Here is a 23,109-nt window from a genome sequence, read left to right on the forward strand (position 1 = left end):
TGCATAGTGGCAGATTTAATAAAAATATTAAATAAACTTCCAGATAATACATTTTCAACTAATATAAGGGTAGTTTAAGTGATTTACCAGTCAAGTTGCATCTGCTTCCCCACTCACTCAGAGGTCTAAGTGGAATCTGTGCATACATAAGCCCCACTGAGCTCAACTAAACTTACTTCTACTTTCCTGGAAGCCTCATTGAATTCAGTAGGGCTTGCTTGTGAGTAGACACGCATTTGCTTGCACCGCGTGCATGTGAGGAAAGAAAGAAGTGCTTTCCAGTTCTTTATGTTCTTTGGTTACTTTGCTGAAGTGTCCACCTTTTGTTCACTGGTATATTGCCTTGTTGAAACACTTTTCACAATGTTATTTCAATACCAGTATTCAACGGTATGATACAGGTCAGTTTCAGTTTTGTACAACTTCTTAGTCCCCGTCCCTGTCCCCATTACTCCTTGCCTGCTTTCCCACTGCTAATAAATTTCAGTAGTTAATGGTGTTGGGTTAGGGATCTATTGCTACACTTTAAAGCCGGCCGGGCGGGGCAGGGGGGAGCTAAGCTGATTTGGTCTGCAGGCCATATTGACCCATGGCTAAGCTATGGTGGGAGGATGACAAATTAGGTGTGGCCAAATGTAAAAGCAGATCTGGGGGAAAATGGGGGGAGCATGAAATGACAAATTTGCAGGGTCTTGGGAAACCACAAAAATCTTTAGCAACACAGAATCACATCACAGGGCCATAGGGCAAGCCAGTTAAGAAGTAGTATATTATATTATTTTTTAAGTGGACAACTTGGGGGGGGGGGGTAAGAGTCACACAAATAAACCTTTTGGAATTAAATGATTATATCAGAGGACATATGGGATGAGCCAGTAACAAAAACATTTTTTATGTGAAAAATTAGAAACGAGGGGCTTGGGAGGGCCCAAAAATATCACAACTGGGTAGGAGTAGTCATTTTTCAAAATGCTTAAGAAATAATAAATTGGTGGGGGAATTGTGGGCTACAAAAAAATCCCCCCCACCTTGGGGGAACGTGGGTGGTCCATGGACCACAAGTCAGCCACCCTTTCTGCGAGACACTGTGCCTATTAACAGGGCATATCCTTGGCCTGCTACTAATTCCATGCTTACCATGCCAAGGTCTTACTAAGCAGGATGGCTTGCCACTCTAGCAGAGTAAAAGGTACATTAATTCAATTTGTCCTCATCAATTTTGTTGAATCAATAAAGCCTAAAAATATTGGCCCAAGTGAGCAAGCCGCGCTGTCACTTGAGAGACAAAAATCTTTACTCTGTATTCATTAGCTTCGGAAGGAAAATATGTGTTATACCAAATGTGATTCTAAAAAGGAAAGAGGGGTGTTTCAGTGTTTGCTTAACAATTGCACTAAACTTTCCAATTTAGCTTGAATACATACATTTATGCTCTTGGGTAGGCTTAATCTCTGCAGAATTGCAAGTGTATCACGTCTTTGTGTTATAAAATTATAAATATTTAGCAAGTCTATCCTCCGCCCATTGGCCAGTTTAACAGTCAGATTGCATGAGCTACTGTATAGACATGATAAAAGTCTTAATTCTATAGGTGATGTGCCAGTGCTCTTATAGCAACCCTACTTGACATATATACCCCAAGTGACTTATTTTAGCATGGGCACATAAAATAGAGAATAGCAGGGACATGGTGATTAATAGAGAACGATTCTAACTCTGTAGTTAAAAAACATAGTGTGATGCCATTTTTGTGCTCATTCATTCAGCCATGCACAGTATGGGAACATATATGAACTATTTTTCGTGCGTTAATAGCAGGTGGTTTTTTGTTTGTTTGTTTTAAATAATTTTTATTTGCTTAGCATTGGGTGTTGCATCAGCTGATGTCAAACGCATCTCAAAGCTTCATAAAGCCCAACACAGCTAAGGTGGCCTTTTACAGTTGCTCTCCCGGATTTCTTTGGAGATGCTCAGTCATTTCCCACCCTTTGAATCTGGTGGGCTTTCCTGGGAAACTACCCTTCATTATTATTCAGTTTTAATATGCTTTAAGAGATAAACTAGCATGGTAGCAGAAGGCAAAGAGGCACTGTGAACATGGGAGGTGCTTTTCAAATTCTTGTTAAGCCAACTCAATGGTTTTGGTCAAACCATTCATTCGTCCACAGCCTGTATTCTGCATCTATAAAATGGGGTTGAGAGGAAGAGAAAGATGAAGATTGCAGTTTTCATGCTGAACCATGATGGCTGCAATACTCCAAGGCTAGTGTGCAACATTTCACCTGATTTAATTTGGAATTATGTACACAAAATGCTGCTTGTGACCTTTGCCTCTGAGATGGCCCTTCTTAAATAGGACAACAGTAGAATGCATTGGCTACAAGGAACAACAATGGCACTCTTTCCTTTTACATCAGATGAAATATCCAAGGGCTGCAACAATCTTGGCCAACATAAATTTAACTTTGCAATGTACCACCGTGAGAGGTGCACAGTTATTTTGATTTAAAGAGATGAACAAACTCCAGTTCAGAAGCAGGCTGAAGCAGTGCAAAGACTTGGCTGTAACTTACAGAGTGTTCAAAACTGTGCAACATTTCATCCACTTTCCCCATCATTTATGTTTTATCATGCTTAAATCAGATGACTATCCTTGCTTTTAATTTCTCTCTGAAAGATCTGATTAAACCCTGCAATGAGTCCTGATTGGAGGCTGCAGATTTGCTGAAAAGGGAAAAAGCCTATTTCCTGCTGAGATTTATTTCTTAAACGTTCAGTCCCACATAGGAGACCGCAGTAAAACTGCAGTTTGATAAGAGATGTGCCTTAAAACAAAGGGCTGTAGACAAAGCCTTAAAAAGTTAAACAGGAACATCTTCTTGCTAATGTTTTGCTCAGAAAGAAAGCACTTGTAATCCCAGTGACAACACTGGTTATGTATTGAGAAGTTTTGATAGACATATTGCATCAAAACATGGGAAGTTAACTTATATTGAGTTAAGTCACTGGTTCATTTAGCTCAGTATTGTCAACACTGGCCAACAGCAGCTCTCTTTGGCTTTCAGATAGGGGCATTCCCAACTATACAGAGATGCTGTGAATTGAACCTGGGGCATTCTGCATGCCAAGCCATTGAGCTACAGCCCTTCCCTTGTTTAGTTCCCATTGTCACTCAACAGATCAGTGGTGCGGAGTCTCTGGCCCTCTACAGCTCCCCATGTGGCCCAACAGGCCATTTAGGACAAACCACTCCAATCTGCTGCAAGAAGAACAAACCTATCCATTCTTAAGAAAATCAGCCCTGAGTGCTCACTGGAAGGACAGATCGTGAAGCTCAGGCTCCAATACTTTGGCCACCTCATGAGAAGAGAAGACTCCCTGGAAAAGACCCTGATGTTGGGAAAGATGGAGGGCACAAGGAGAAGGGGACGACAGAGGACGAGATGGTTGGACAGTGTTCTCGAGGCTACCAGCATGAGTTTGACTAAACTGCGGGAGGCAGTGGAAGACAGAAGTGCCTGGCATGCTCTGGTCCATGGGGTCACGAAGAGTCGGACATGACTAAATGACTAAACAACAACAACTCCAATCTGCCCTACAGCTGTGAAGTGTGAGGCACATAGAAGATATATTTTGCAAGTGCAAACAGTCAGCTGATGGTTGATTCTTTCAAAGTGCTGTGCCATCACAGTGATGTCAGTTGACTGACAGGTCGGCAGCCATCCCCACCTGTCAAAGCTGGCCGGCATGGCATGGCGCAGAGAAGAGTGCGACCCAGATGCAGTTCTCCACCCCTGCTGCAAACAGATAAATGGCAATTTACAAGAACCTCCTGATTGATTCATTCTACACAAAACAACATTTTCCCTTTTGCCTTCAGAGATGGATGTTCTATTTCTTTAAAAAATCACCCTTAGACAGCTCTAAATGTCTTGAGATCTAACAATTGGATTGCAGAGGGAATAATTTTTTATTATTATTATGCATTTAATGTATTTCTAACCCAAGATAAATCTTTAGTGAAATTATCATGGGGGTGATCAGGGTGTTTTATTGTGTCTATCATACTTCCAAGGTGGCCAAGCAGTGCTTCCATTCTACAAATTATTATTCCCCGTGATCTGCACTGCGCAGCCTTCCCAAGTGCCCTTCCTTGGTGAAAACTGTGGGACATGCAAGGCTGGGATGTACTGTAAGTGTAGAAGGCAGAGATTCTGTGTGCCCTGTCTTTCTTTGCTTTTGTTTTAGTTAAAGTCTGTTTACTTGCAAAAAAGGTATTTTTTGTTAACTTTTAAAAAAGAGAAAAAAGAAAGGAATTCCCTTAAGAACAACAACAACAACAACAACAACAACAACAACAACAACAACAACAACAACAAAGCAAGCACACCAGCCTCACGCATTATGTAGATATCCACCCCAGCTTCCCAAATTTAAAACGGAACTTGGGGGAAGACATTGTGAGGCAAGTCCTCCCATGGGGCTTTTTCAGATCAGTAAGCGTGAGAAGCCAGGGCAGCTGCAGAACTTTGAAGAAAAGTTGAATGGAAAGGAAAACATGCATCATTCACAGCCCCACGTCTACAATAAAGTAAGAGCAATCCCACACCCACTACAAATTTTAAACACATTCTAATTTGTTCCACACAAGAGGTAGAAAAAGAAAAGCCTATTTTACAGCCGAATAAACTTTTTTTTTGGGGGGGGGAATGGAGCACAGGCTTTGGCATGACACTCAGTATTACAAAACACATTTAAGTAAAGCAGCATTCTACCATGGTTATACTCCTTAGGGTTGAGAAATTATGTCCATTACAGTTTCTATCAGTTTCTCATTTTTCTACTCTTAAATTCTTCATACTTTGTGATTTATTTTAAAGAAGTCCTCAACAAAATACATTAACATTACTCCTAATATATGCAGTTTTGCCTAATGCAATCCATTTTAATATTATTTTCACTAAAACTGCATTTTTATGCATACTTTCCCCTCGTATATGCATTTTTTTACACATTTGTTTCGTCGGAGAATTGCACTGAAAACTTCAGAGAAAAGTGTGAATTTTGAAAGATAGCTGTGTTTCTGTTGTGTATTGTTTTGGAAAGGGCAGATTAGATGGGGGTCGCACTTTTAATTGGGAGAACCAAATCTCTCTCCCATCTGTAATAATCACAAGTGATATTTAATTCGCTATTTGATAACCGTGTGTCATCCAGCTTCATGAAGCTAGCTGCCCTCTTTATTTACTGTATTTCTATTCTTTTCTGCATGAAACATTTGCTGTTTGCCCTATTACTGTTGCAATGGATGGATTATCGTCAGATCTGTGGTTTTCACAGAGCAACCCACACATATTTCCTCTGTACATGGAAATTTCCTCCACAACATGCAGAATATAGCTCGTTTTCACAAAAGAACACCAGAACTTGTCATTTGCCTTCATAAATTAGGAACCCTGACAAAAAGACAACAGTAATACTATATTGTTTGTTTCTCTCTCCTTCCCTCTCTCAACTTTCAGTAGGTTTTTAAAAAAATATATATTAAAAGCTACAGTTTAAAATGAGAGCTAATAAATTTTTGACCAGGCACCAAAGAGGATAGAAATGGGAAATTAATGCTCCGAAACCAACTTCCATGTCAGGTAAAGATGCTGAATATCTCACCTACTAACTTACAAACATAGATTCATGTAACCACACTTCAGGAGAGGGGCCATGTGTGCAGACAAGAGTCTAAAAGATGCAGCTTTCAAAATATGCCACACAGGCAACAATCTGCTATCTTATTTATCCATAAACCCAGTGCTAAATGCACAGGGAGCCCCAATGAGCCTCCCTGCTTCATACAGCCAGTCTCCAACTCATGGAAAAGAACAGAAATGGCATTTGAGGGGGAGCAGATCTGGTTTGGTCATTCCCATGCTGTTGCCGTCACTACCTTCACATACATGTTTAGTGAGCCCAGCTTCAGAATGCCTAGAAAGGGCTACAGCTTTCCCCCAAAATGCCTCCTACCGAAGTGCCCTGCGAAATCTCTTTCTTCCCTGATGGCACTGCTATTAGGACCTTGCCGCGCACACTACTGAGATTACCTGAGCCCCCAGTGTTAAAGATGGATGGAGGAGCACGTATGTACCTGTTTCTTCAGAGGGGATGCAAACCCTTAGAGAATCAATGACAACTCCCAGACCTAGGAACCACTTGCCTTCTTATTAGGATTCAGTCTCAGTATGTTGGTCCTCATCCATTGCATCTAGGCATCAGTTCAAAACAGTCTCAGCCTTTCCAGATTCAGATGGCAGTGTTCTCTGAACCCGGCCCTGTACGTAGGCCATGCTTGCTAGGGCAGTCAGAAGTTGTAGATCAGAAACACCAAGAGGGTCAAAGGTTCCTCACACCTGATATATGGAATACTTGGAAAGGGCATAACCAGAATATTTTAGCAAATTAGAATTGATTTTGGAGTAAGCTTTATTTCAGTTCCTAAAACTCGTTAAAAATCTCAAAAGTGCTTTCAATTCCTGTACCAATCCAAAATTAGTTGGGGGAGGTCACTCATCTCTCATTTATTTAGAGCCATAGGATAAGAATCTAAAATATAAATCTAAACAGCTCCTAAACACACAGATGACACAGACATTTCCCTCCATTTTTAAACCTGCTATCTTTTGAGAAGTATTACTCTTACAGTGATTTTCTCAGGTTTCTTCCATAGTGCTTCACATTTCCTCAAGTACACTTTTCTAGAAGTACTTTTAACAACCCGATGTGACAAAAATCTAGATCTAGGTGCAACACATTTTTCAGCTGCCTCAAAAGACATTTAACAATATCCCTCCAAGGCCTTTCTTCTCATTTAACACTCTATTTTATTAGTTTCCACTTACCTCACCATATGAGAAGGATGGTGAAAGAAGTGAAAGCTGGAGTGGGAGGAGGGGATAAAGAGGTAACATTTATGGTTCCTAGTTATTTGGCATGCAACCTAAAAAAATAATACAAAGCAAGCCACGAAAGTAGAATATGGATTTGAAGTTGATGTTTGTTTTGTCAGAACATAGGGATGGTGAACATCTGAGACAGAACTGCCTGCTGGAGAATCAAAGGAAAGCTAACTAACTATTATGTGGCATTGTTGCTATGGACACCAGTGATTCAAAACCTACTCTGGACAGATCCAAGACAGGCACACAATACTTAATACTCCTGAAAGGATTCTTAGTCATCGACACTTTGTACTCTAAAGCCATTTGGAACATAATAAAGGGAAGCTGTACTTCAATTTTTTTAGAATATGGAGATTTAAAATATAATTTATGTTAAAAACGAGACCCTCATAAACCTCTTTAAAACATAGAGCATGAAGGAAGATGAGTTTTATGCTCCCTTGGTACCTTGATCTCCATTTTGCCAAAAGGTGAGCTAGTACAGGAATGTTTAAAAAGGAAATATTGCATTAAAAACATACACTAGCCAGTCCTATATGAATGCTGCCCATGTACTTATTCTGCCTGTTCTTTTTCATTTATTCATCATGAGGTGCATATCAGAGCACACACAACTCTGGCTTGTCGTCTCATTGCATGTTCTATCACCTCAAAATGCTACTTTTTTGCTGTGGAGAATCAGGATGCTTCGCTATAAGGTTCCAACCCTGTTTGGTATACACGTGGGGGAGGGCCTGGCATGTGAGAAACCCCACAAGCAGGATTCAAGCGTATTCTCCCTACCTATGGTTTCCAGAAAATGGTATTCAGAAGCATCACTGTCTCCAACCGTGGCAGCAAAGCACAGCCATCACAGCTAGTAACCACTGATAGCCCTCTCCTCCATGAATTTATCTAGTTTAACTATCCACAGCTTCACTGAATGTCCACAAGTTCTAGCACTATGAGAAAAAATAAACTTTTTCTATCCACTTTCTCCATGCCACTTCTATCCACTTCTATCATGCTCTATCATGTAGAGACATCACCATGCCAACAAAGGTCCGTATAGTTAAAGCTATGGTTTTCCCAGTAGTGATGTATGGAAGTGAAAGCTGGACCATCAAAGAAGGCTGATCGCCGAAGAATTGATGCTTTTGAATTATGGTGCTGGAGGAGACTCTTGAGAGTCCCATGGATTGCAAGAAGATCAAACCTCTCCATTCTGAAGGAAATCAGCCCTGAGTGCTCACTGGAAGGACAGATCGTGAAGCTGAGGCTCCAATACTTTGGCCACATCATGAGAAGAGAAGACTCCCTGGAAAAGACCCTGATGTTGGGAAAGATGGAAGGCACAAGAAGAAGGGGACTCTCCCCCGCTTGCCCTTTTCTGAAGTGAATTTAAATGGATCTATGGTAGAACAAGACATGATGTTAGCATTTTGCAGCCCAAGCTTTTCTGAAAGCCTTTGGCTGGCACTGATCTCTGTGGCTTTTCAGCATCTGCTTCATGAGGAAGAGGTAACACAGCCTGAGTACATTTCCTTCCGTATCTAGGCTGAATCACTGTACAGTAGCAGCCAAGAGGCAGTCCTCCTTTTCTCACTGCAAGTGATAGTGCCAATCAACATTTTGGTGACATCTTTATTTATACAAGTTCAGACATTGTGGAAAAAATGTTTTACATCATTTATATTGTAAGTGCTATGCCTCCTTATATATAATTAATACGCTTCAGCTGAAGAGCAGCGTGTCTTCTAAAAGCAAACATGTGTAAAGACACTGCAAAAAGTGTGTGTAAAATGTATCAAAAATAAAAATATAATGTACATTGTTAAAAATCCATGCTTTATATTCCATTCTTTCCTTTGCCTCTTATAGCATCAAGGCACTGGAACAGGGTTGCCACAGACAAACACATTTTGTGGAGTTTCTGTGGTGCAGGATCCTCAGTACAAAGAATTAACATAATTCTTTAGTGGTAGATTTCTTCCACTCAGTGGATTTAAGATTCCATTTGGGTTCTGGTGTCCTTCAAAAGGGGAGGGAACCAGCTCTGCAACACTGCTACTGTTAGCTACTGAGAAGCAGCACAAGGGCTTCCAGGCATTTGAAGTGATAGGCATCTTGCTGGTTTTCTTGTTGTTGCTGAAGAGCTAAAAGAGAGAGAGAGAGAGGAGAGAACCGCACACATCACATCAGGTGTTTGCAATTAATCTATCTGATAATTAAAAGTAACATTAAAAAGGCAGGTCCTTCTAAACTTTTGTATTTTTTTAAAGCAACAATCAGGGCAGAAGTTCTAATAAGCCTTTGGTTTCAGAAAGCATACTACCATAATTGGTTTATAGCAGCACATGCCAGATCACTGATTTATCTGGCTCATTGAGGTAGGTCTACACTGATTAGAGAGGCAGGGGGGTTCCCACCCCTGGCCTACACAAACTAGCAGCAACTCTCCAGGGTTCTAGAAAGTGAGTGTTTACCAACCTTGCCTGATGCCAGAGACCGAACCTGGCGCCTTTCCCATGCAAAGCATATGTTCTAGTATCAAGCTAAACTTTTCCCCAAATCGCCCAACGATAATTTTATATAACTAATGCTGGAAATCACATTTGAGAACATACTGCCCCCCTTGATCAAACTACTGTAAGTAGAGCTCTCAAAAGCAGGCTCTGTGAAAATGTTTATGGAAGGAACTTTGGTCTAGTGGAGGCTCCCACTGGAGTACAAGGAGACTCAAGCACTACCACTCATGCTTCTCCCCTGGGCAACCCAACCCTACAGAGCAGGCTTCCATGTCCACTAAAGGAAGCTTAGTAAGGGTCTAACCCAGTCTGAGTCTTTCTCAGAATTAATATGCTCATGACGTGCATGATTCTGTTTAAAAGGCTAATTTTGACTGTGCCTTTTCTCTAAGATTTTAGGCAATATGCAATGGGGGAAAGCTATATACAGATATATCCAATATTCAGTACTAATAAACTAATCTAAGCTAGTTCACGTAAAAAGGTTTTTCTTTTTTCTTTTAAGGCACATTATGAATGTCAAAAGTACAGTCCAAAGAACACAAAGCTTCAGGAAGTTTGTTGACATTGCTGCAAACCTGTGCGCACTTCCTTTTGGAGCAAGCTCCATTGAACTCAGTGGGATTCATTTACAATAGTACTGCATACTATGTGTTTGTTTCTGAGGTCCACACTGAATATTGATGAGCTGTTTGCAAAACAATCCCCGCATCAGCTGCTACTCCTTTTGAGATGGAAAACCAAATTTTCTCCGTTAAAAACGTACTTTTCTTGACTGAAAGGAAGGCGTCGTCTATTCTTCTTTTTATTGATGGGTTCTTCAAAGTCACTTTTGCCTGTAGCACAAAGAAAGAATAATCCAATGACTGTATTAACTCCCCCGTGCCGATGCTCTTAAGATCATTCCTTCTCCTTGGCAGTCATTTATTGGCAGCAGGCCACAAAGCTATGACATTCAGAAACTTAAGAATGCAACATGTGAGCACACCATTGTGCATAGTGCTGTGGGGCAGAGGAGGGGGGGGGTAGAGAGAGACCAGAGTTCAATGAAATACAGCCAATAAAAGGAGCCACAATCTCCCTGAACATGGCTGTTTGCAAAGCTCAGCATAACAGAAAGTTCCTCTTTGAATATTAAGATGCTGTGTGACACACTTGCCAACTTCTTGCTGGATGCAATGGTGCTGGAATGAGCATAGGGCTGAGAGTGGAGGAGTGCAGAGGCTGAGAGTGGAGGAAGAATATGTGCTTTCAGAAACAGACACCATTTCCTTTTTAATAGAATTGGAGTTCCACTAAGTGTAATTGGGTGCAGAACAGAAATGTTTTTTCACACTCTGGCATAAACAGGAAAACGGAACCCAGAACAGGGTTCTGAAAACAGGTAATTACAGTACTTAGTTCTCAAGGATTCTGTAAGCTTCAGGGGTGCTTAACAGGTGAGGCTGTATCAGAACCACAGAGCTGAAGAAATTATGAAAATGCTCTACACTTCTGCATCAATCAAACTTTATGAAGCTTTAGAGAGTTTGAAACAGTGATCTTAACCTTATTAGCTGCCATGCAGTGGATGCTTTCTTAGAGATCACTGACCTGGACTTCCTTAAACGTGGGCCAATGGCTTAAGATGCATGATGCTAAGGAATACTCACAAACACTCCAACTTCTCAGGCAGAAGTTGTCAGAAACAAAATGGCCCTAGGACCAGTTTCTGTGAGACGGCAGTTTTCAGTATGGCTGGGATTAAAGCATCCCACACACTAGTTCTCCTATACTGGCAGGGCAAGGATGGATGGGCAGGGTATACAGCGGGAAGCTAACTGGTAGGCAGAAGGTAAGGACCCTTGGGCAAAAATTGTAAGTATGGCGGTAGAATATAAAGAGAAAGTGGGATACAGGCTGAATGTAAATAATCCCAGTGTAAAACTTGCTATTTCACAGGAATAAGGAATTTAACAATTGTCAAGATTACATCCTGTGCTTTTATGCAAAACACAGAAATGAAAAATTTCTCCAACTGTGGCCTCTCTCATTATAGCAGCATGTTGATTGGCAATCCAAAGGGGTCATTGACTTGGGGGTGCTAAATATCATGGATTAAATGATTGAAGACCTGCCAATTTTGCTGCAAGCTTTCATTTTTAAAAATGATGTACAATCTTATTGACCATGCTAATGAAAAGGTAAGATATATAATGTAAAACATAAGAAAAAGCTACAAAGCTTCAGTGCATACATGTCAAAAGAGAGACATCCAATTTAAAAAAAAAAAAAAAAACAGAACCCAAAACACTAACCTTCTGATAATTGTGAAGCAAAGCCCAAAGTGCAGATGCTCCTATTCTTCGAGCTACAGGATTATCACTTTCTAGACAGTCAGATAGCAGTGCAATGGCTTTATCTACAAGGAAGACAAAAGACCACACATGCACCGAACAAAAGGAAATTATATCAGCGTTTCAGCTTCTCCAGTTCACTCCCGTGGATAATTTGTCTCTTTTTTCTCTGGTAAATATTACAACTGTACGTACAGTAGGTTTATATCACCAGAATAATTTATTTTCAACTAATCACTCCTGACTTCTGCCATTAGAAAGTGTTCTTTGTAAAAATAAATCTGTATTAAATTTCATGTAAAGCCAAGAAACTGCAGGTATCTTAATTACAAAGCAGGCATTCTAATTACCTAGGAGACCCAAAAGTTGTGGAAAAGAGATGGATACATCACTGCTTTTATTACAATCAAGCAGCATATAAATTCTGTTAAATAATAAAAAAAAACCAGTATATGCTTTAGTAAAAGCCAAGTGGGTAGGAATTAAGACACTGACAATCTTAACCCACCTGCACTGGCAAAAACCCATTATTCTGCTGCTTCTTACACATCCTTTTCTGTCTTCAAAACGTACCTGCACACTTGGCATTCCATTATCACCATGTTCAGAATATTAGTCAAAACAAAACAAATTCCTTCCAGTAGCACCTTAAAGACCAACTAAGTCAGTTCTTGGTATGAGCTTTCGTGTGCATGCACACTTCTTCAGATGCACACGAAAGCTCATACCAAGAACTGACTTAGTTGGTCTTTAAGGTGCTACTGGAAGGAATTTGTTTTGTTTTGACTATGGCAGACCAACACGGCTACCTATCTGTAACTGGAGCTTCAGAATATTAGGATTCTGTTCTATTATATTTAAAGCAGATTATGGAGCTGAATAATGATTGCCTAAGAAAGGTTTCCAAGTATGAAGGTAATTGTAGATCGAAACTGTTAAGAGTTCTGTTAGAAAGTAACATGTAGCTTCATCTGTTGCCCCCTCCCCTCATGAGAAACCTTGCAACATATAAAAATTCTGTTTCATTCCATTGCTTCCACTACATGTGTATACAGACATGCACACACACACCATATGATGACAAAATATGTGCAGGTTTCTTATGGATCCATTTAGCTGGGGTCTAATTTGCAGTGATGTAAGAATGCTTTTTCCATTAAAATACTAACCCCTATCTAGGCACAATTCAAAGTAACTATCTATGACAGGCCTAGGCAAACTCGGCCCTTCAGATGTTTTGGGACTACAACTCCCATCATCCCTGACCACTGGTCCTGTTAGCTAGGGATGGAGGGAGTTGTAGTCCCAAAACATCTGGAGGGCCGAGTTTGCATATGCCTGATCTATGAAGTCCTAAACAGCTGAGGTCCAAGTTATATGAAGGACTGTCCTGTACCACTGCATTTCCTAAGCTTGGGTCCCCAGATGTTATTGAACTACAACCCACCTCCCCTCCTTGAGCACTGAGGTTGATGGGAGTTGTAGTCCTAGAAAATCCAGGGAACAGAGGTTGGGAAAGGCTGTGGTAGGGGACAGTCCATATTATCACATCAGCCTGCCTAGTCATTCTGGGTGTCCCTCACCAAACATAGGCAGCAGCCAGCAGGTGATTCGGTAGTGATGGTCCACATGTGAAAAGCTGCCTGATGCCAAGCAAAGTACTTTATAATACAAACACTCAGGCATTCCAATATGTTTCATGGTAGGAGGTAACTTGTTTTTCTAGCTGGGTTATTTTCTTCTAATTTTACAGATTTTATAGCCACTGTAGTGCAACTTTATGCTTTTACTGTACATGTTTTCTGATTTTAAGTTGCGCACAATTTGGAGCTTAGCACTAAAGGGTACTGCCTAAATTCTTTAAATAAATTATCTGTTGGCATGCCACAGCATGTGATAAATTTATTTCAGGAGTGCCCTAGCCAACTCCCTGCAAAAACTGAACAGTGTGCTCTAGAGTTCCAAAATGCTTAATTAGCAACTGTATAAATTTAATTAGGGGATGCGGGTGGCGTTGTGGGTAAAACCACAGAGCCTAGGACTTGCTGATCAGAAGGTCGGCGTTTCGAATCATCGCGATGGGGTGAGCTCCTGTTGCTCGGTCCCTGCTCCTGCCCACCTAGCAGTTCGAAAGCACGTCAAAGTGCAAGTAGATAAATAGTTACAGCTCCGGCAGGAAGGTAAATGGCGTTTCCGTGCGCTGCTTTGGTTCACCAGAAGCGGCTTAGTGATGCTGGCCACATGACCCGGAAGCTGTACGCCGGCTCCCTCGGCCGGTAAAATGAGATGAGCACCGCAACCCCAGAGTCGGCCACGACTGGACCGAATGGTCAGGGGTCCCTTTACCTTTACATTTAATTAATACACAGTTCTCAATCAAGTTTAATCATATATAAAATCTTATATACCGCGGGGACGGGCTCCGTGCCGGCCGCCTTTCTCCCGGCGCAGAGCCGAGCCAGCCGCCCGCTGCTTCGGAGCCACCGCAGAAGCAGTGGTGGGTGGGCTGCGCTCCGTGCCGCCCATACCCGCCGTATAAGACGACCCCCAACTTTTTAACCTCTTTCCCGGGGTTAAAAAGTTGTCTTGTACACCAGAATCTACAGTACTCACCAAGGTTAATATATATGGCAATTTATCATTACTATAAAATAGCATAGCTGTATCAAGGCAACGCTTTAAACAATCAGTACCTACCATTAGCCAGTATCTTGGATTTGTTGACTGGGTTAAAGCAGGTGTTGTGCAGAATCAGAAGGATCGTATATGGATGGCTTCGGTGTTTGTACTTGGCCATCTCTATAAGCTGATCTAAGCTACCATTCAGCTTCACAATCATTTGCTGCCCATCTTCTCCAAATGATAAATTCAAGAGGAGTTTCAGCCAAGCAACAGCCGGGGGACCAAGGCTTTTGTTTCCTCCTTTTGGCAATGACAGCGACAAAAAGTTCTGCAGAAAGTTACTCTGGAATATGACAGGGGCAAAAGCATACCACATTACTGAAGAACACCATTTCAAGGTTCTTCTGTGAAACACATTTCCTCCCTCAAATAAGCTATTTCTCCAGAAGCTTTGATCTAGAAACACTGTTCTGCAGTTTTGATAAATTAGCTCTTCCTCCCAAGTGACCCTTCAAATTGTAGCATATTTTCATCTATTGCTTCAGCCTGACCATCGCTTCAGTGAATGACCTCAGCCTGCACAAAACAGAACAGAATGAACGTACCATTTGCCCAAACTTCCTGAAATTATGAAAAATTCAACACCAGCCTGAAACTAGAATGCTGTTTTCATAACAGATATTAATAATGCAGTCAGTAAAAATAAATAAATAAAATCCTCCTCTTCCTACACTGTTCAGTCAATCCAGTTTATGCATTATAATCTGGAAACATTATTGCCATCAGATGTGTTAATACTGAGCTATACTCAACCCTCATGGCAGACAAGTGTCATTAAGCAGATGATTAGTACATACTAATTTAAGACTTAGTTACTTCAGCAAGCTTAACATATGAATCATTATTTTTTAAATAACTTTCTGATCAGCTGACCCATTTTTGTATTTTTGCCTCTTTATTTTGTTCTGTTGCATTTCATTTCACATTCTGTAAACCGAATTTTTGGTATAGAAATCAAGCAATAATACTAATAGCAAAGTTAAAAGTAGTTTTAAGTGTGGAATGCTGTACTATGCCAACCAACTTATCGAGACCAGAAGGAAGGACACAATCAATTCCCATTTCTGCTCTGCTTGATGGGCAAAAGGAATAGAGACTATTATTTCCTTGTTCCACTCATTGTCTTGCTCTAAGAAGCAGTGAAGATCGTGAGCTCACAGATGAGGGAGGGATTTGCCCTAATGATTAAGTGCTTTATAGTTTCCGACAGCGTTCATCAAGCATAAGCAGGAAATTACTGTATTATTTAAAAGAGAATTATTGCATCAAAGCAAGCCAATCATTTCTGGAAAAAGGCACATCCCATGCTTTTCATTTTTGAGATAACAATACTGACATTTTTTTCAAAGCAGCAAAGAATGTAAATGAAGATCAAGGGATAGAGGCCCACCTTTCCACAAAAAGCAATGTTGACACATGACAAAGTATACTGACAGTGCAAATAATTAATGTCTAAATGTGTTGGAGCTGTATGCAAATATTATCCTAATTATTTTACTTTACGATGTGCAACATAGGAAACTGGTGAATAGGGTACAGCAGTTGAAACAGCAGCCAGGAAAACAGCGTGCACAATATAGCAATGAGGAAGCAATCCTACAGCAAGATATTCCAGGATAAGGGTCCATTAATTTCAATCCATTAATTTCAATGGATCTACACTGAGCAAAGTTAGTTGAATACAACCCATAGTCTTTAAATTAGGCTTGTATGCAAAATCAGTAACTAAATTATGCCTATACTACTATTCTTTTCTTTTAAAAAATAAATGAATAATGTCCTGTGGCAAAAAATCATGTATAACAGTTGTTGTTTTTGCAGATTGTCATAACCAACAATTAAATTACATGGATGAATAATAGAAAACAGCTTTTTTAAAAAAAACTTTCCATTGTTGTTGATGATAACATACTGCTTATTCACTTTAAGCCATAGTTTAAAATAAACTATGGTTTAATGTGATGTATGAACCAAGCCTATGTTTGCTATGCCTTTCCCCATAACTGACCCTCCAATTCATCATCCTAAGCATCATTCTTCTGTTCACAATTTTTTGCTTGGTTCAAACCACATAAGTGTCTTAACATCTTCACTTGGTTTTGTGCAAAACCTAAACTTCTTTGTGAAGTTTAGAAATAAAATGTATGCATACCTTCTGAAGAACACCCTTGCAGTCATGAGATACAACAGCGTTAGCCAGAAGATTAAAGGTCATCTGTTGGATTGTGCTGTTCTCGGCTGGGGTTTGGGCAGCCAACTTCACAATGCTGTGCATTAGAGAGTTTCCAGCTGCTGTTCGTTGGGCTGTTTGAAGAGGAGACAATCCACTGCTTGCCAAACACAGAGAACCACAGCCTTCAAAGATGGAACCACAGTTGCATTTAACCATCAGGAAAAACTTATACATATACAGTTTCCATAAATACATGTATCCTTTTCATATAAAAATGTAATCTTATCAATTTCATTATGATTTATGAAATATGTATTTTTGAAACAACATACCAAGACCTATGAATGAACCATTAAAGTATTTATGCAGCCTTTTTTATCAGCTTTCTACTAAGATTATTGTAAGTTGATCAGAGAATAAAATTTATGTTTCAAGCTTCTTCTCAATAGGAAATACATTCAATTTGGGTCAGTTAAAATAACCAGAAACAGTTTGTGCATGTACATATCTAGATACACTTCCATGCAATAGAGAATTAAAATTGGATATTTAGTTTTCATGGGGATTGTGCAATATTTCTATCACATTTGCTTTTATTTACTTTCTTCAGGTTAGAAGTATTCGGTCAGTCCATGGACCAATAATACCGTATTTAAAATGTCTAGATGTGTTTAACAGAATTCCGAGAACAAATTGTATTCAGTTTTTACAAGATAGTCCTTCAGCACAACACTGCTGTTTGTCCTTGCCTCCTGTTTCAAGGGATCCAGCCAGCTGCTTCCTGCAAGCAGGGCATTCTATCACATCCCCACTGTTTCCTAAATCACTCTTCCCAGTAATCTGTGGCTACAAAACATGATCAGTTCTCATCAGGCTACTTAGTCCTCTTAGGGTTTCTTTCCCCACCTGCAGAATTCCCCTCAGCATGTTGATATTTCCCTTCTCCTGTTCCGGGGGCCCCAAGTCCTTTAGGCACTCACCACCTAAGTTTGGTATTAGAGGGAGCAAATCATGATTTTTCAAAGTAGCACTGGAGGTGGAGAGCAAGTGCTTTTACAACTGCATAATTGTAACTATACAATTTACTGCCAGAATATTTAGTAATGGAATTAGACATTAGAGAATAGATATCCCAGATGCTGTTAGATGGGGCAGCTAAATGCTCTCAATGTCCAAAAGCAGTTGTCAGGTGTTGGGGACAAACTGGGGTGGGTGGGTGATGTCTTCATGCTGTTTGTGAGTACTCCTGAGACACCTCTGCACCGCCACTGCCGAAAACAGAATTTGGACTAGGTGGAAAGTTGGCCCAATCCATTCTTAAATGCATTTTGGATAAAGCATATATGAATGCAATCTACAAATTTTATTAGTGGCAAATATAATTTATCTTCATAAAACTCTTGACATAAATGCATTAATAATTTTCCACCATCAAATCTTGGAAATCTAATCACGTAAAGCCTGTTAAATAAAGAGCTGCAAAGATGAGCCACTTGAGGCTTCAGTGAGAGGCAACAAATAAATTGAAAACATAATAAGACTTCTTAAAGAGATCACACCCACTTAATTTTTGCACTGTTTGAGCATGAACATTGTTTAATTATAACCCAAACAATTTAGGATGCTGAAACTATTAGTGGTTTCCTGCCCACACAAGGGTCCTTCTGTGCTTTGTAAGAGATTCTCTTTTTAACTGCCCCCACAGTACTCCTCAAATCAGTTTAGAATAAGCAGAGCAGTTTCTTCATCCCCTTCCTTGAAACCTGAAAGCCTCTCAAGTTATTCCCAGCCAAATTGACCCTTGGTGTAACTCTGGATTTCAGGAGAACTGAGAAAACTACATTTCATAATTGCTCCTGATGCTTGGATTCCTACCACAGTAGTATCAAGCCCTGAACAGATATCTTCTTTCCACAACCAGTAAACTGGTGGGTAGTTGGGGACTTATAGATGGGTAATGTCAGATGCTGTTGCGGTTGCTTGAGAGTAACCAGGCAGGACTCCAGCCTGTGTTTTACAGGCTTTATTTTGGTGCAAACTATTTACAGTGAAGAGCGTCATAAGTTCATGTCTGGCTCAATCACTAGCAGAATCTAGGAGTGGTCTGTTTTTGTACCTCCTCCAACATAAAAGTTTCATCACCCCAAGCCTTTTCCGCCCCTCCCTGAGCCTCAAACTACTGCACATGATTGGGGATGGCAGGGGTGTGCTTCCCTCCTCTCTGGCTTGCTCAGGCGCGGTGTTAAGGCTCTCTCTAGCATCCTCTGGTCCTTGCACCTCTTCTCCACTGGAGGTGCAGCTTTCATCCTCGCCTGAAGAGGAACTCCTTCACAAGATTTTTGGAGGCTCCCTGTAACACAGCTCCCCCTCTATCTCTCGCCTGAGCCGATGGCAGTTCCCTAACAGGTAAGATAGAGCTGGAGTGAAGTTCTTTTCTGAATCAGATTAAAATCCAAGCCAGAGAAGAACCTGAGGGTCACAATACTCATCTCATATCTGAGGTGAGCATTTTGAGTTGCCAAGGAGTTATAAAATTCAGAGACATCTCTAGTAGTAATAGTTTTACACTGGTGCACTTTTGCACAGGAAAGGTCCCAGAATATGCCTTGAGGAACGTAATTTGGCTTAATGTATGAATAAAAATTGGTTTGCAGACATAGGCTCCTAGCCATGGCCATGGCCCTAAATGCTATTGAAAGCATGCTTAAGGTAATGGCCTGCCCAGTTGAATTGAAGTATTTTCTTTGAATATGCTCTGCTGCATTACAGTCTGTGTTTGAGTGTCTTCTCAGTTTAGTTTGAAAAACTGAAGGCTGTTGTTTGAGAACATAAGTCTAAAGCCCACCTCAGGCATGCAGAACCTTGGACATGCACAGCTCTTCATTGCAATGTCTAGAAAGATAATTTAAATTGACTTAATGTTTTCTAAGACTACCAGGAAATTAAAGCTACTTCTGTAATGATGTGCATAGAAACCAGTCTTCAGAATCTATTCACAACAGAAATAGAAGGTTGTGTGTCTTAAGATTTCAATTGATGTTACTGTATTTTGTATGCTGTATACCACATTGCTGAATTGTTATGATAGTGTGGTTTATTTAATATATAAAAGGCAAGGCTGTTTTTAAACAGAAATGCATTCATCTTCTAAGACAACAGATCAAAGTAAGATTTTCCACTCTTCCCAATCACGCTTTCAATTTATTCATACAAAAGTTGTCATAAACAGAAATATAAGCATTAGCCTCACAGATACTAATTATAGGTTAATGTGGAAAACGGAACCACAGGAGATAAGAGTTCACATACTGTAGATTCACTGAGCGCATGAACTTATCACCCACATTAGAAAGTCAATGCTGCTATATGCAATGAAGTTCACTGTCCTCCTCAAAACAACAGATGTCTGAAACTTTCATAGCCTGGGTTTCCTCCGATTCTGAAGCTATGCAGATGCCTACTCATGGTACTCTTTATTTCCTGTAATGTAAAACCTAGCCATGCTAGGTGTAGGTATTTAATTTAGCAAAAATTATTTGGCTCTCCATACAGGTTCAGTCAGTGTACATCTCAAAAAAGTCTTATGAAAGGTATTGCTGATTGACAGAAAATTTGGTTGTTAACAGAATGTACCTATGGATGCTGTGTAGACACACTGTGCTTATATCTATTTTGTGCTTATTCCTAAAATAAATAAATATTAACTGCTATGAGAGGAGAAAATGGGTAGAAAGAAAGAATAAATGATATCAAAGGGTAGCCATATTGTATACAAACACAGGGCCATAGTCAAAACAAAACAAATTCCTTCCAGTAGCACCTTAAAGACCAACTAAGTCAGTTCTTGGTATGAGCTTTCGTGTGCATGCACACTTCTTCAGATACACACACGAAAGCTCATACCAAGAACTGACTTAGTTGGTCTTTAAGGTGCTACTGGAAGGAATTTGTTTTGTTTTGACTATGGCAGACCAACACGGCTACCTATCTGTAACTGAAACACAGGGCCATATTCAACTAACTTTTACACATAGTAGACCTACTGAAATTAATGATCATTTGGTCCATAAATTTCAATGGGTCTACTCTGAGCAAAAGTTAGTTGACCAAAAGTCAGCTGATGAAACAATCTCCCGCCATGCTATTGTGGGGTTCTCCCAACCCTCCAAAGCGGTGGGGGGTGGGGAGAAGGGGAGGGCCTGTTGCACTAGTGAGAGCCTTTGCACTGGGTTCTGTTAGCAAACAGGGTTAGTTGATTCCGCTCTACAATATCTACCTATTCCTTTAAGGAAGTAGGCGTGCATGTTATATAAGTTTTCCAGTCATGTTTAGTAGGGAATTTGAAGAGGACTTTCACTTGCACAGCACAGGGACAGTAAAGGATAATGCACAAAACAAATGATGACTGTAGTTTCCCCCTCACAGCTTTTGCTTGGATTAGTATTTTCTGGCGACTGTTCCAGTACAAAATATACCCGGTGGCCACACCACCAACATGTGCCCTTTGCCCTGGGAGGCATGGGGGCTCCCATTTCTGTCTTTTAAATGCTGAGGAAGACATTTTTATTACCAGCAGACTTTTCCTTGCAGAGGACTTGAGGTTTTGTTTAACTGTGATGTTTTTTCTGCAGCTCTTGCCTCTGTGGCATTTTTGGTTTTATTTTGAAGTGTCGTTAGCTGCCCTGCATAGCGTACAGGCACTAGAAGGGTGGAACACGTATTTATATACAAATAAAGAAGTAAACAAAAGTCTGACTCGTCACCCACCTAAAGGATAGTTTGCCGTGTAGACACAGAGCAAATGCAGAGCTGTTTGCATCAGTGAGTCATCCATTAAAAGCCACGGCCACAGAGCATGCAAAACAGAGATAAGGTGAGTTCCAAGGGCTGCTGCCTGTCGGACAGAGACAAGAGGACAGTATAATACTGAAAAGCTACTTTCATAAGAGAAATTGTGAGTAAAAGTTAAAACCCTCACAACTAATGAATAGAAGCAGTGAGATATGGTACTTAAAGGCATACAATAATGTTTCATCTTGTGGCTAAGGAAATCGGCAACTGCATATTCGACCAAGCAGAGTATAGAAGCCATTTTGAGTTTACCACACTCAAATACAACAGAAAGTGTAAGTTCAGATTTACTGGGGGAGGGAAGGCCCACACTGCAACTTACATTCAGTAAAGAGAATCACCCCCCACCACCACCATACATCTTGGAATTTGTTGAAGTTCCAGAAAATGGAATCCCCTGGATGTAAAGACAGAAGGAAGATTGTTCCAGAAGCTTCTGCTAGTGCTTGGAAGAGGTGCCTCCACCAACATTTTCAGCTGAATGTTGCATGTGCCCCCACATCTCTTACTTTGCAGGATTCATTTCGAAAGAAGCAATTTCTTAGGAGCTGCATGACAAGCTTTATTTCTTTGCTGAGGTTATTATCATCCTAGTAGAACAAAAAGAAATAAAGAAAGTGATTTAGCATCAATATCTAACCAGAAACTGCTTTATATGACATATATAGCACCTTTTGCTTCTGGACTTATTTTACCACACTGGAATTGCACCTGACCACCTTGCTTTCTAAGATACTGGCATTCTAACTGTCTGTGGAAAAGATTATTGAATTTCAATAAGCTCATCTAAAGCAGAAGAAACATTTCAGCTCTACTGAACATAAAGGAAGAGCGATACAATATGGAATCCATAATGGAAGCTACGTTTTCAAACACAGCAAATTCACTGGATGGCAATAAAAGGGTTTGCTCTCAAAAGCGCAATGGGAAGGAACGAAAGTAAGGTGATAAACTGGGTAGGGGAAAGGACAAACAGCAACTTTCAAAAGGGCTCAACAGAAGTCTGCTCTTGCTCTTCTCTTTACATGTAATAAAAATGTAAGAATGTTATCAAGCAGACTGCACTGGGGGATTTGTAGTGCCACATCACAATCTTGGATTTGCATGAAATCAGGGTGGGGTGGGGGAGAAAAAGTGAAGACAGGTTGTTTAACAAAAGTGGCAATGGGGTGAGAGCTAAAAGGGAGAGACAATGAAAAGGATAAAGCATAAAACATTAATAGAATTTTGAGTAAAATGGACATGAAGGAAACTGAGAGGAAAATGGTGGCTTTAAACAATGGCAGAAGCTTGAATAAAGTAGCTTCATTGTACAAAGGCACTATTTTATTTATTAGATTTCTATAGCACCCATCATCCAAGGATCATAGGGCAGTTTACAATATAAAACCATGAAAAGATATAACAGAGTAACAAACAAAAACAATACCTCCCCCCCCCCCCCAGTTTAAAAGGCCACAGATTGTTTAATTAACCAAAGGCCTGGGAGAAGAGGGATGTTTTCTCTTGGAACCTAAAGATATGTAGTCCCCAAATAAGCTTCATGGCCGAGTGTAGATTTGAACTCAAGATTCTCTGATCCCAGACCAACACACTAACCACTATGCCAC

General features: G+C 40.3%; 1 protein-coding gene across 3 annotated transcripts in view; it reads right to left on the reverse strand.

Moving 5' to 3' along the window:
- Positions 1-8,555: 8,555 nt before the first annotated feature.
- The window catches only part of RTTN (rotatin), an 89,023-nt gene continuing 74,469 nt past the window's right edge, over positions 8,556-23,109 (reverse strand). For all 3 annotated transcript variants that reach the window (XM_081875071.1, XM_081875070.1, XM_081875069.1), the window contains exons 43-49: positions 22,009-22,089; positions 21,416-21,542; positions 16,628-16,830; positions 14,491-14,758; positions 11,755-11,858; positions 10,224-10,293; positions 8,556-9,085 (exon numbers count right to left, since the gene is read on the reverse strand). In XM_081875071.1, the coding sequence (XP_081731197.1) occupies positions 9,003-9,085; positions 10,224-10,293; positions 11,755-11,858; positions 14,491-14,758; positions 16,628-16,830; positions 21,416-21,542; positions 22,009-22,089 (936 nt within the window). In that variant the 3' untranslated portion in view covers positions 8,556-9,002. The remainder of the gene's footprint in view (positions 9,086-10,223; positions 10,294-11,754; positions 11,859-14,490; positions 14,759-16,627; positions 16,831-21,415; positions 21,543-22,008; positions 22,090-23,109) is intronic.

This window comes from Podarcis erhardii (genome assembly GCF_964252035.2).
Source record: "Podarcis erhardii genome assembly, chromosome: 8".
In the NCBI taxonomy this organism is placed as follows: domain Eukaryota; kingdom Metazoa; phylum Chordata; class Lepidosauria; order Squamata; family Lacertidae; genus Podarcis; species Podarcis erhardii.